Source organism: Orycteropus afer, unplaced genomic scaffold (genome assembly GCF_000298275.1).
Source record: "Orycteropus afer afer isolate SDZICR_OR568_19922 unplaced genomic scaffold, OryAfe1.0 scaffold00169, whole genome shotgun sequence".
Classification (NCBI taxonomy): domain Eukaryota; kingdom Metazoa; phylum Chordata; class Mammalia; order Tubulidentata; family Orycteropodidae; genus Orycteropus; species Orycteropus afer.
The window spans coordinates 2491489-2504392 of record NW_006921756.1 but is presented as its reverse complement, the minus strand read 5'-3'; the positions used below and the strand labels follow the sequence as shown (position 1 = coordinate 2504392).

The 12904-nt window shown below is 38.1% G+C and overlaps 1 protein-coding gene across 1 annotated transcript in view; it reads left to right on the top strand.

Annotated features, from left to right (window-relative positions):
• Window positions 1–12904, top strand: part of ATPAF1 (ATP synthase mitochondrial F1 complex assembly factor 1) — a 77476-nt gene that overhangs the window by 30731 nt on the left and 33841 nt on the right. Inside the window, exons 5-6 of the mRNA XM_007946695.2 lie at window positions 2384–2434; window positions 3567–3614. Of these exons, the coding sequence (XP_007944886.1) occupies window positions 2384–2434; window positions 3567–3614 (99 nt within the window). The remainder of the gene's footprint in view (window positions 1–2383; window positions 2435–3566; window positions 3615–12904) is intronic.

Below are 12904 nucleotides of genomic sequence, written 5' to 3'. Positions count from 1 at the left end.
ATATATATATATATATATACACACCTTGCTGGGTTTTTTTGTGTGTTCCTCTAGAGAACCCAATCTAACACACTCAGCATAATGGATTCTAGGACTAATATTTTCAAAGTAATGAGGGTGAGCCTTCCACACTTCCACATCTTGTCCTCATGTTCATTAACATGCATTATGAGATGATTAAAGGATCAGTTTGTAGCTAGCTTTGACTTCTGTTTATTACTAGGATGAAGGGTCAGAAATTACAAAGTAGTGTAGATGGTAAAAACAATTTTGTGTCAGACAGATATGAGTTTGAGTCCTAGCATCATGCCTTAATACGTTTGTAACTTTGGGCAAGTAATTTAGTATCTCTAAGCTTCAGTTTCCTTATCTAGCATGGGGAAATATTAATACTAGGTTTATAGAGTTGTAGAACATGAGATTGATAATCCACACTCTGGTAGCATAGTGGCTAAGACACTTGCCTGCTAATCAGACAGCTGGCGGTTCAAACCCACCAGCCACTCCTCGGAAGGAAGGTTGGGCAATCCTACTTCGTAGTGATACTGCCTCGGAAACCCAAGGAGGGGTCGCTATGAGTCGGGGCCGACTCGATGGCAAACAACAACAACAACAACAACAGTACCGGGAATGTAGTTTTAAATAAATGTTCCTGTTGCTTATCATTATCATCATTGATTATGGTGATGGTAGGGGCCATCATCACAGTGGATCGACAAAAACCTCCCAACTGGTATCCCTGCTCTAGTTTTTCATCTCTTAGTCTGTTATGTAGAAAGCCACCAGATAACTCTTACCAGCTACACCCTGCTCAAAAATTCCAGTGACTCTGAATAAAGTTGGATCTCCTTAACCTGGTTCTCAAGGCTTCCATGATCCAGCCTCGATCTACATTTCTGGCCTCATCTTACTCTTCTTTGGAAAACTACATTTTCTAGTCTCTAATAAAATCCAACAACTCACGATTTCCATGTTGTATTTTATATGTAACAAAGATACATCTTCTTTGTCTTTGATATTTAGTGAGTTTTTATCATAAAAGTTGACATAATGAAATTATTTTTAAAATTAGGAAAAAGGAAAACATGTCTGTGTTCCTACCACCCTAACAAAATCACAATTACTATTTTTATATATTTATTTCTAGTATGTCTTCTTAAAAATCTTTTCTTTCATAGTGTATATAGAGTGTATATGCAATGTTGTGTCTGCTTTTTATCACTTAGCATCATATCATATGAATGCTGTGTTCATGTTTTTTACTATTATTTTTATTTTTATTCTTCCTTCACACATCATATTGCCTCTTATTGGGCTTGTATTATTCCCATCTGTGACTCCCAAAATGCTTCCCATCTTCTAAGGCTAAGCCCATATGCCTCTTCCTCCATGTGGTCAGAAGTTATCCTGTGAACTGGTTTTGTACTTTATATCTTTCATAAGATACCTAGGATATGCTGCTTTATAATGAGATCACCTACATGTGGCTTTATCTCCCTCACTAGTTAGCAAGCCCCCCTGTAACCAGTCTCTCTCTCTGTGTTGTCTCCAATGCCTTGTAACCCAAAAAGTGTTCATGATTGCTAAATGATTGTTTGGGAATATTCCCTGCCTCTGGTATTTGCATGATGAAGGTTAACTATGCCCTCTGCATTCTTTGTGATGTCAAGCTGAGGTACGACTTCAGATCAAACAGAGCCTATTTCTTCCTCACATGGAAGACTTTCTGGAAACAGGATTTCAAGAGCTATCTATAAGAAAGCACTGGTTAATAAAAGCTGTCATTTATTTGTAGTACTTATTCTGTACCAAGCACCGTGCTAAGTACAAACCTACATAATTTTAGTTAGTCCTCGCAATAATCTTGTGAGGTTGTTATTGCCATTTTTTCTAGTGTTATTTAGAGAGTTTTGGTAATTTGCCTATGGTAGCATGGACAGTAATTGACTAGAGCTGGGATTCACACTCAAGACCATCTGACCTCAGATGCTGGACTGTGTGTGTGTGCTGTCTTGGTCTCTGAGGAGGTCTATAATTGGCTAAGGAGGTATGAGTTTGGGGAGGGAAGAGAGAAGATATGGAGGGAAAAACAGATTATTATGCACAGGGTACATCTTGGGCAGAATTATTAACAAGGTCTTAGAATCAGTTTCTCTGACAGGAATTTGTTATTAGGAGTCCCAGTTTAATCATATAGAAGAGTGGTTGGTATTAAATCTTTTTTTGTAATCACATACTTGTAATAGAAGCATTATGTTGGATATTTCCTCCCCATTATCAAATAGTAATGAGAAATAAAAGCTGTCGCCATTTCTTGGCACAGGTTGAAAAGATTACCCACATGTCACAGACACTCTGTTTTTTGTTTTTTTTTTTCGTACAGATTTGGCAGCAGTATTTTGCAGCAAAAGATACAGTCTACGCAGTTATTCCTGTAAGTAGTTTGGAGGGGAAAATGAACGGGTTATAATAGGAAGATCAATGCTGTAACCTTAGCATGCAGTTGCCTTTACTTTTCCTGTGTTTATTGCCTCTTGAGAACTTGTATATTACAGCTCTGAGAGTTTTTATTATGCCCTGAGCACCAAAGATTGGAAGCTTCATATGGTATATTTATGGCTCATGTTTTCCCTCTTTCTGGTCTAGAAATGTCCCATTGAGTCAAGTCTCTGACAAGGGAGCATGGTGTAAGTTCATGTTATCAAACAATTATCAAATGTCCTTTTTTCTTTTTGGTGTTTTCCAAAAGATAGGACTTCTAACACAGCTTTCTTTCCTTCTAGTTTATTAGTGACCTGTACCTAAGCTGACTTGGAGCCTCCTCCTGGTCTTTTTCTGGCATTTCCCTGGACAAATAACATTTTCTTGATTTTTCCCTTCCTGAAATTACTATCTTAGAGATAGTCACTGGCCACTGCTTGACCGTTGAGGTCTGTGACTGGGAAGGGGTACTGCTGGCTTTTTCTAGTTTGATGTCCTTCTATTGACCTCCACCATAAGAAAGCATTTGAAGTACTAAGTTATAGGTCACTCTTCCCTGAAAAAGTAGCTTAAGTTATGTTTATAGCAAGTGCACAAATATATACTGGGCTTACAAGTGTTTAAGTATATGATTAAGGAAGAAACTACACATGGAAGAGTAAAGCTGGGCCCTTTGGTTCTTATGAAAGTATTGTATCTCTTTTTTTCCTGCTTACACATACATACACCTTTGGCCCTTCATGAGTTCAACAGCCAAAAAGGTTGCTCTTTATATGACGTTTTAGATCTCTGATACTGAACAGACCTCAGGGCTGGCTCACTGACCTGATGTCACTGACACTTGTCAGAATTCCCAGCAGAGTTTAGAGCATATGGTGCATCTACTCTTCACACATAATTCTGACATTGAACAGCAAAGCATATGTCTGGCTTTTCATCTTTTTCTCTCCTAAGAGTGATTCATAAATGATGGAATTTAAGAGATTGTTTTAGGTCTAGAGTTCAATCTTGATGAATTCAAATGGGATTGTGACTTTTTATGTTTGTTTGTTTATGAGTTAATTTTATTCTTTTCCAACCTAAAGGAAGACAAGTTTGATTTGATCTGGAACCGGGCTCAGTCCTGTCCAACAGTAAGTGTCCAGTAACCATATGAGGATTGTTTATCAATGCTGCCAAACAAAGGTATTTTCTAGCCAACCCCATTATTCTCCATGCTGTCTTACATATTACAGTGCTCTGTTTATTTGATAAAAGAGCTCACATGTTGGTTATACTGATCAGTGAGATTTTCAGCCTTATGAAATCATGGGTTTGGCCCAGTACGTCTCTAGCTTTTTAACTCTCTGCTACATCTCAGGCCTTTCTGATTTGGATCTTATCTATTAGTGTAAGTGCATATTGGAAGGCACCTGAGGCCTTAATCTTTCTTTCCTCTTTAAAATTCCTGTTTTATTGGCAGTTTTATTTGCCATTTTGGCCATGCTATCCTCGTAATGGGTGCCTAAAAGCAATTATGATGTTGTTGCTAGGGTAATAAGCTACCAGGAGGCCTAAAGGAAAGGGAGTAGGTGAACCAGCTGACACAGTGGCAGTGTGATTCTAGTGTTCTCAAAACATTTTCCAAATATGGCTGAGAGAAAATAAAACTTAAATAAGTGGAGAGATGTACCATGTTCATGATTTGGAAGAGTTATTATTATTAAAATATTAGTAGTCTTCCCCAAGTTCATCTCTAGATTAAATACAATCCAAATAAAAACTCCAGTAGGGCTTGTTTGTTTGTTTTTAAGAAATTGACAGATTTATTTGTAAATACAAAAGTCCTAAAATAGTCAAAACAGTTTTGAAAAAGAACAAACCTAAAGGACTTACTACATGTATAAGTTTGATTTCAAGACTTATTATAAAGCCACAGTTAAAAAGATGGAGTAATATTGGCATAAAGATAGAGATAAAGATCAACAGAACAGAATAGAGAGTTCAGATATAGATCAACATAATGTGGTAGATACTTTTTGATAAAGGTGCCAAAGTAATTAAATGGGAAAAGGATAGTCTTTTCAACCATGATACTAAAACAATTGAATATCCATATGCAAAATAATGAACCTCTACTCTTACCTCAGAGTCTCTGGATGGTGAAAATAGTTAATGCCCTCTGCTCCTAATAAAAGATTGGCATTCTAAGGCCACCCAGAGGTACCTCAGAAGAAATGCCTGATCTATTTGCAGAAAACAATCAGCCACTGAAAACTCTATGGAGCACATTTCTACTTTGGCACAGATGGGGTTGCCATGAGTCAAAATCAACTCAACAGCCACTGGTTGGTATTTTAATCTCTCCCTACACTATGTCCACCACTTGTCTGCCAGTTTATCCTCCTGTGGTGGCTTGTGTATTGCTGTGGGGCTGGATGCTATGGTATTTCAATACCAGCTGGGTCACCCATAGTGGACAGGTTTCAGGGGAGCTTCCAGACGAAGACATACTGGAAAGAAGGACGGGACCATCCACTTCTGAAAAAATTGGCAACTGACAACCTCGTAAATAGCAGTGAAACACAACCTGATATATTACTGGAAAATTTATGAATAGCCCTGAAACATTTTCTGATATAGGGCAAGAAGATGAACCCCTCAGGTCAGAAGGCACTCAAAATATAACTGGGGAAGAGCTGCCTTCTCAAAGTAGAGTCAATCTTGATGTTGGTGGAGTAAAGCTTTTGGGACCTTTATTTATTGATGTGGTACAACTCGAAATGGGAGGAAACAGCTACAAACATCCATTAATAATCAGAATGTGGAATGTACAAAGTATGAATCTAGGAAAGTAGGAAGCTGTCAAAAATGAAATGGAATGCATAAAGATTGATATCCTAGGCATTATTTAGCTAAAATGGACTGGTATTGGCCATTTTGAATCAGACAATCATATGGTCTACTATGCCAGGAATGGCATCACATTTATTATCAAAAAGAATGTTTCAAGATCTGTCCTGAAGTACAGTAGTGCTGTTAGTGATAGGATATTGTCCATATGCCTGCAAGGAAGACCAGTTAATACAACTGTTATTCAAATTTATGTACCAACCACTAAGGCCAAAGATGAAGAAATTGAAGATTTTTACCAACTTCTGTAGTCTAAAATTGACCAAACATGCAATCAAGATATGTTGATTATTTCTGCTGATTGGAATACGAAAGTTGGAAACCAAGAAGAAGCATCAGTAGTTAAAAAATGTGGCCTTGGTAATGGAAATCATGTCAGAGATTGCATGATAGAATTTTGTAAAACCAACTTATTTGTTGCAAATACCTTTTCTCATCAACATAAATGGCAGCTGTACATGTGGACCTTGCCAGATGGAATACACAGGAATCAGATCAACTATATCTGTGGGAAAAGATGATGGAGAAACTGAGTATCCACAATCAAAACAAGGCCAAGAGTTTACAATTGCTCCTGTGCAAGTTGAAGTTGAAGCTGAAGACAATTAAAACAAGTCCACAAGAGTCAAAATAGGAAATTGATTACTTCCCACCTGAATTTAGAGACCACCTGAAGAATAAATTTGATACATGGAACACTAGTTATCGAACACCAGATAAATTGTGGGATAACATCAAGAACATTGTATATGAAAAAAACAGGAAAGGAAGAAAAGACCAAAATGAATATCAGAAAAGGCTCTAAAACTTGCTCTTGAACAGGGAGCATCTAATACTAATGGAAGAAATGGCAAAATAAAAGAGCTGAAAGATTTCAAAGGGCAACTCCAGAAGACAAAGTAAAGTATTATAATGAAATGTGAAAAGACCTGGAGTCAGAAAACCAAAAGGGAAGAACATGCTCAACATTTGTCAAGCAGAAAGAACTGAAGAAAAAAATTCAATTCTCGATTTGCAGTATTGGAAGAATTCTACGGCCAAAATCCACTACTAATTTGTCAGTTTGTCGTCCTGTGGTGTTTTGCGTGTTGTTGTGAGGCTAGAAGCTATGCCACTGGTATTTCAAATACCAGCAGGGTCACCTGTGGTAGAGAGGTTTCAGTGGAGCTTCTAGACTAAAACAGACTCGGAAGAAGGAAAGGGCAGTCCACTTCTCAAAGAATTGGCCAGTGAAAACCTTAGGAACAGCAGTGAAACACTGTGTGATATATTGCTGGAAAACTTTGTGAATAGCCCTGAAACATGGTCTGATATAGTGCTGGAAGATGAGCCCCTCAGGTCAGAAGGCACTCAAAATATGACTGGGGAAAAGTGCCTCCTCAAAGTAGAGTCAACCTTATTGACCTGGATGGAGTAAAGCTTTCAGGACCTCCATTTGCTGATGGGGCATGGCTCAAAATGAGAAGAAACAGATGCAAACATCCATTAATGATCAGAAATGGAATGTAAAAAGTATGAATGTAGGAAAATTGGAAATTGTCAAAAATGAAATGGAATGCATAAAGATCAATATCCTAGGCATTAGTGAGCTAAAATGGACTTTTGACCATTTTGAATCAGACAATCATATGATCTACTGTGCCAGGAATGACAAATTGAAGCAGAGTTGTGTCACATTCATCGTCACAAAGAATGTTTCAAGATCCATCCTGAAGTACAGTGCTGTCAGTGATAGGATAATATCCATATGCTTACAAGGAAGACCAGTTAATATAACTTACTCAAATTTACACACCAACCACTAAAGCCAAAGATGAGGAAATTGAAGATTTTTACCAACTTCTGTAGTCTGAAATTGACCAAACATGTAATCAAGATATACTGATTATTACTGATGATCACCATGTGAAAGTTGGAAATAAAGAATCACCAGTAGTTGGAAAATATGGCCTTGGTGATAGAAATTATGTCGGAGATTGCATGATAGAATTTTTGCAAGACCAAAGACTTACTCATTGCAAATACCTTTTCTCAATAACATAAATGGTGGCTATACATGTGGGTCTTGCCAGATGGAATACACACGAATCAGATCAACTACATCTGCTAAAAAAAGGTGTTTGTTGTTGTTGTTGTTATGTGCCGTCGAGTCGGCCCCAACTCATAGCGACCCCTCCTTGGGTTTCCGAGGCAGTATCACTACAGAAGTAGGATTGCCCAACCTTCCTTCCGAGGAGTGGCTGGTGGGTTTGAACCGCCAGCCGTCTGGTTAGCAGGCAAGTGTCTTAGCCACTATGCTACCAGAGCTCCTAAAAAAAGGTGATAGAGAAGCTCAATATCTTCAGCCAGAACAAGGCTAGGAGCATCTGTGGAGCAGACCATCAGTTGCTCATATGCAAGTTTAAGGTGAAGGTGAAGACAATTAAAACAAGTCTGTAAGAGCCAAAATATGTCCTTGATTATATCCCACCTGAATTTAGAGACCACCTGAAGAATAGATTTGATGCACTGAATGTGACTGAAAACTAAGCGAGTTGTGGAATGACATCAAGAACATCATACGTGAAGAAAGCAGAAGGTCTTTAAAAAGACAGGAAAGGAAGAAAGAACCAAAATGATGTCAGAAGAAACTCTGAAACTTTCTCTTGAGTGAAGATTAATGACAAAATCAAAGAGCTGAACAGAAGGATTCAAAATGGAATCTCGTCAGCAATCACCATGCTTTTTCCCTCTATCATCTTAGTGCTTGAAAAACTAGGTACAGCAGTTTGAATTAGGGATTTTGGTGCTCTGAACAGCTCGCTGAGTCAGAGTATACCAAACTCAAAGGAGTAGAATTAGAAGAAAGGTACAGGGGGGAAAACAAAAGATCTATCCTGTGGAGTGTGGACAGGCAGCTGAGAAAGACCAGTAGAGACTTCCCTGAGGGAGCAACCGGCAGGCGAGAACAGCCATCTGAGACCTCCCTGGGTCAAGGCAGAAGACACATCATACCAGCATACCAGCGACCACACCAACATACCAGCGATCACCCCAAGGATCTACATTCAGGACCTGATTTTATCAGTAACTTGGGTTGGCTAGGTGCAAACAGGCACGTCCATCACCACTGAAACCCAAACAGAGAGTTCATTGGTGCTCCAGGAAGGTGGTCTTGCTCCCCCCTCAGTGGGTCACTGAATAGGCTTGGGTCAGCTTAGTGGCACTGAGAGGTCTGTGCTTGACTTTATCACTGATATTGGGATGACAGAGTACTAGGAGGCACTCTTCCGACTCCAATGCAGCTGAAACCGAGTGCATCTTTAGTGCTGCAGGTGGGCAGACTCACAGAGGAACTCCCGAGCTAATCACAGTCTGATCAGGTTGGGCTGGTGCTGCGGGTAGGTGGGGCCAGAGAGAGAAATCCCCACAGCAGATTGCGGAGCTGGGAAGCAGCCTTGGGTTGGCTTTTTGGCGCTGAGGGGCCTCGGGAGCAGGGTGTTTGAGTTTGTCTGAGCCTGGCGGAAAGCAGCGGCCCCCTAACAACTGGAGTCTTTGCTGAAATTGAGCTGTGGGCCTGTAAATAACAGTATGACATCATCGGTAGCAGTCCACTCAAAGCCCTAGAAACCACCCCTATCAACAGCAAGCTTTCCTTCTTCCACTCCTACCTTCTCCTCCAATAACTTCACTTATCCAATAGAAGAAACTACATTCAGCCAACATAAAACCTCCTGGTTCGAACTCTAAACCCTCTTTATGACAAACAGAAACCCATATCCACATTCCACACGGTGATTCCACCATCACAAAACTGCAGAGCAACCCGACATACCTGAATTAATAACTAAATAAAATAAAATACACCAGCTTCACTTTTTCAAAATATTAAACAATAAAACCAAGACAAAACAAATCAATAAGCAACCAACAGTTAAAGGCAACCTCAAAATGTCTAGGAAACAACAGGCAACCTCAAATCAAACAAAAAAAAAAAAAACAGGACAAGGCATTTGAAGCAAAACCACAAACAAAGGTCTCATTATACACGGAGGAAGAGGAGGCAATAGAATTATCTGAGAAGGAATTTAGAAGATATGTTTATTGAGCTCTACAAGAGCCTAAGGAAACCCCAAACAGAAACAAGGAGAACACAAACAGTTCCCTGGAAGAACTCAGGAAAATCATTCAAGAACAAAATAATAAGATTAATCACAATCAGAACTCATACAAAAACAGCAGTTAGAAAAGCAGAAGATGAGTACCAAAATGACAGAATTACACAACACAGTGGAAGCACAAAAGAGTAGGTTGGAACTGGCTGAAGAATGCATATCCCAACTAGAAGACAAATCCCTGGACACTAGCCTGTATGAAGAAAAATCAGAACAAAGATTTAAGAGAAATGAAGAGAACCTAAGAATTATATGCGATGACATGAGAAAATATAACATAAGACTCATTGGAATTCCAGAACAAGAAAAGGCGAAAAAGACCACTGAGAAAATTGTGGAAGACCTGCTAACAGAAAACTTCCCCCATATCATGAAGGAAGGAAAGATATTTGTCTAAGAAGCTCATAGAACCCCACACAAGATAGATCCCAAGAAAAAAACATCGAGGCATATTATAATCAAACTCTCCAAAACCAAAGACAAAAAAAAAAATTTTTGAGAGCTGTCTGGGACAAAAGAAATATTACTTATAATAACCAAACAGTTATGCTGAGCTCTGATTACTAAGCAGAAACCATGCAGGCAAGAAGGCAATGGGACGGCAAATATAAAACTCTGAAGGAAAAGAACTTCCAACCAAGAATCCTATATCCAGCCAAATTATCCATCAAATATGAAGGCCAAGTCAAGGCAGACAAACAGAAATTAAGGGATTTTGTGAAAACCAGACCAACCTTACAAGAAATGCTTAAGAAGTCCTTCTAATAGAGAATCCACAACAGAGATCAACAAAACCAGGATACATGGCATCAACACTAAAACCAAATCAGAAATAGATACTCAAAATAAGACCATAAAACATTGCACCTTAAAAAACAAGGAAGTCAGTCAGCACACAACAGCAACTAACTTATCAGAGGGAATAAAACTTCTAGGTAAAGACTTTCAAATGGAGAGGAAAAGAGAACAATGTCTTCACAGTATGCACTGTTCTAAAAATGGAGAGACAGGAATATACTCCAAGGTAACCACAGAGAAAAAGAACAATCCTTCTAAGCAAATCCAGAAAGAAGGAAAACATGGGTTTAATAAGTACAAAACCAACTATAAAGAAGAAAAGGGAGAAAGCATTAGCCAACAAACCGAACTTAGCACAGAAAAGTATATGGACCAAAGAAACACCAACAACACACCAAAAAACACAGTAGAATGACAGCAATCAATTCATACCTATCACTAATTACACTCAATGTGAATGGACTAAATGCACCTATCAAGAGAAAGAGAGTGGCAGACTGGATAAGAAAAGAAGACCCATCGATATGCTGCCTACAAGAGACCCACCTTAGATACAAAGATAAAAACAAATTCAGAGTTAAGGGATGGAAAAAAAATATACCAAGCCAATGGAAACCAAAAAAGAGCAGGAAGTAGCAATATTGATTTCTGATAAAATAGACATTAAGGTGAAAAACATCATAAGAGATAAGGAGGGACATTATATGATGATGAAAGGGTCAATTGGCAAAGAAGATGTTACAATAATAAATATTTATGCACCCAATGAAAGTGCTCCAAAATATGTGAAGCAAATATTAACTGAATTAAAAGGGATAATAGGCAACTCTACAATAATAGTAGGGGACTTTAACACACCACTTTCAAAGAGGGACATGTCAACTGGAAAAAAAGTCAATGAGGATACAGAAGAACTCAACAATACAATCAACCAACTCGACCTCATAGACACATACAGAGCATTTCACCCATCAAAAGCACAATTTGCATTCTTTTCCAGTGCACGTGGATCCTTCTCCAGAGTAGACCATATGTTAAGACATAAAACAACCCTCAATAAATTTAAAAGCATTGAAATACTGCAAAGCATCTTCTTGGACCACAGTGCTATAAAATTAGAAATTAATAATAGGAAGAGCAAGGAAAAAAGCATCAAACATATGGAAGCTGAACAACTCACTGCTCAGAAACTACTGGGTAACAGAAGAGATAAAAACTGAAATAAAAATATTACTAGAAGCAAATGAGAATGAAGATACATCATACAAAAACCTGTGGGACACAGCGAAAGCAGTACTCAGAGGACAGTTTATAGCAATAAATGCATACATCAAAAAAGAGGAAAGAAACAAAATCAACACTCTAACTCATCAACTCCAACAACTGGAAATAGAACAATAAAAGAATCCTACAGTATCTAGAAGCAAAGAAATAATAAAGATCAGAGCAGAAATAAATGAAACAGAAAACAAACAAACAAAAAAAAAGCATAGAGAAAATGAACAAAACAAAGACCTGGTTCTTTGAAAAGATTAATAAAATCAATAAACCATTGGGAGACCTAACAAAAGAAAAGAAAGAGAAGATTCAAATCACAAGAATTGTAAACGAAAATGGTGTCATCACAACAGAACCAACTGAAATAAAAAAGATGCTTACAATATTATGAAAAACTGTACTCCAATAGATTTGAGAACCCAGAAGAGATGGACGAGTTTCTAGGATCACAAGACCTACCTAAACTATCCCACTCAGAGATAGAAAACTTGAACAGACCTATAACAAGGGAAGAAATTGAACAGATCATTAAAAAACTTCCCACAAACAAAAGCCCTGGCCCTGATGGCTGCACTGGAGAATTCTATCAAATATTCAGAGAAGAGTTGACACCTATGCTACTCAAGCTTTTCCAGAACATAGAAGATGGAATACTCCCAAACTCATTTTATGAAACAAGCATAACACTAATACCAAAAACAGGGAAAGACACCATTAGAAAGGAAGACTACAGACCAATATCACTCATGAACATAGATGCAAAAATCTTTAACAAAATCCTGCCCAACAGAATACAACAGCATATCAAAAAATTAATACATACGGACCAAGTGGGATTCGTACCAGGTTTACAAGGGTGATTCAACATCAGAAAACCAATCAATGTAATCCATCACATAAACAAAACAAAGTAAAAGAACCATGTGATTGTATCAATTGATGCAGAAAAGACATTTGATAAAATCCAACATCCATTCCTGTTTAGAACTCTCAGCAAAATAGGGACAGAAGGGAAATTCCTCAACATAATAAAGGGTATATATATATATATGCAAAGCCAACGGCCAACATCATTATTAATGGAGAAAGACTCAAGGCATTCCCCTTACAAATAGGAACCAGACAGGGATGCCCTCTATCACCACTTCTATTTAACATTGTATTGGAAGTCCTGGCCAGGACAATAAGGCCAGAAAGAGAAATAAAAGGCATACAGATTGGCAAAGAGAAACTAAAACTATCTCTATTTGCAGATGATATGATCCTGTACATAGAAAACCCAAGGGAGTCAATAAAAAAAA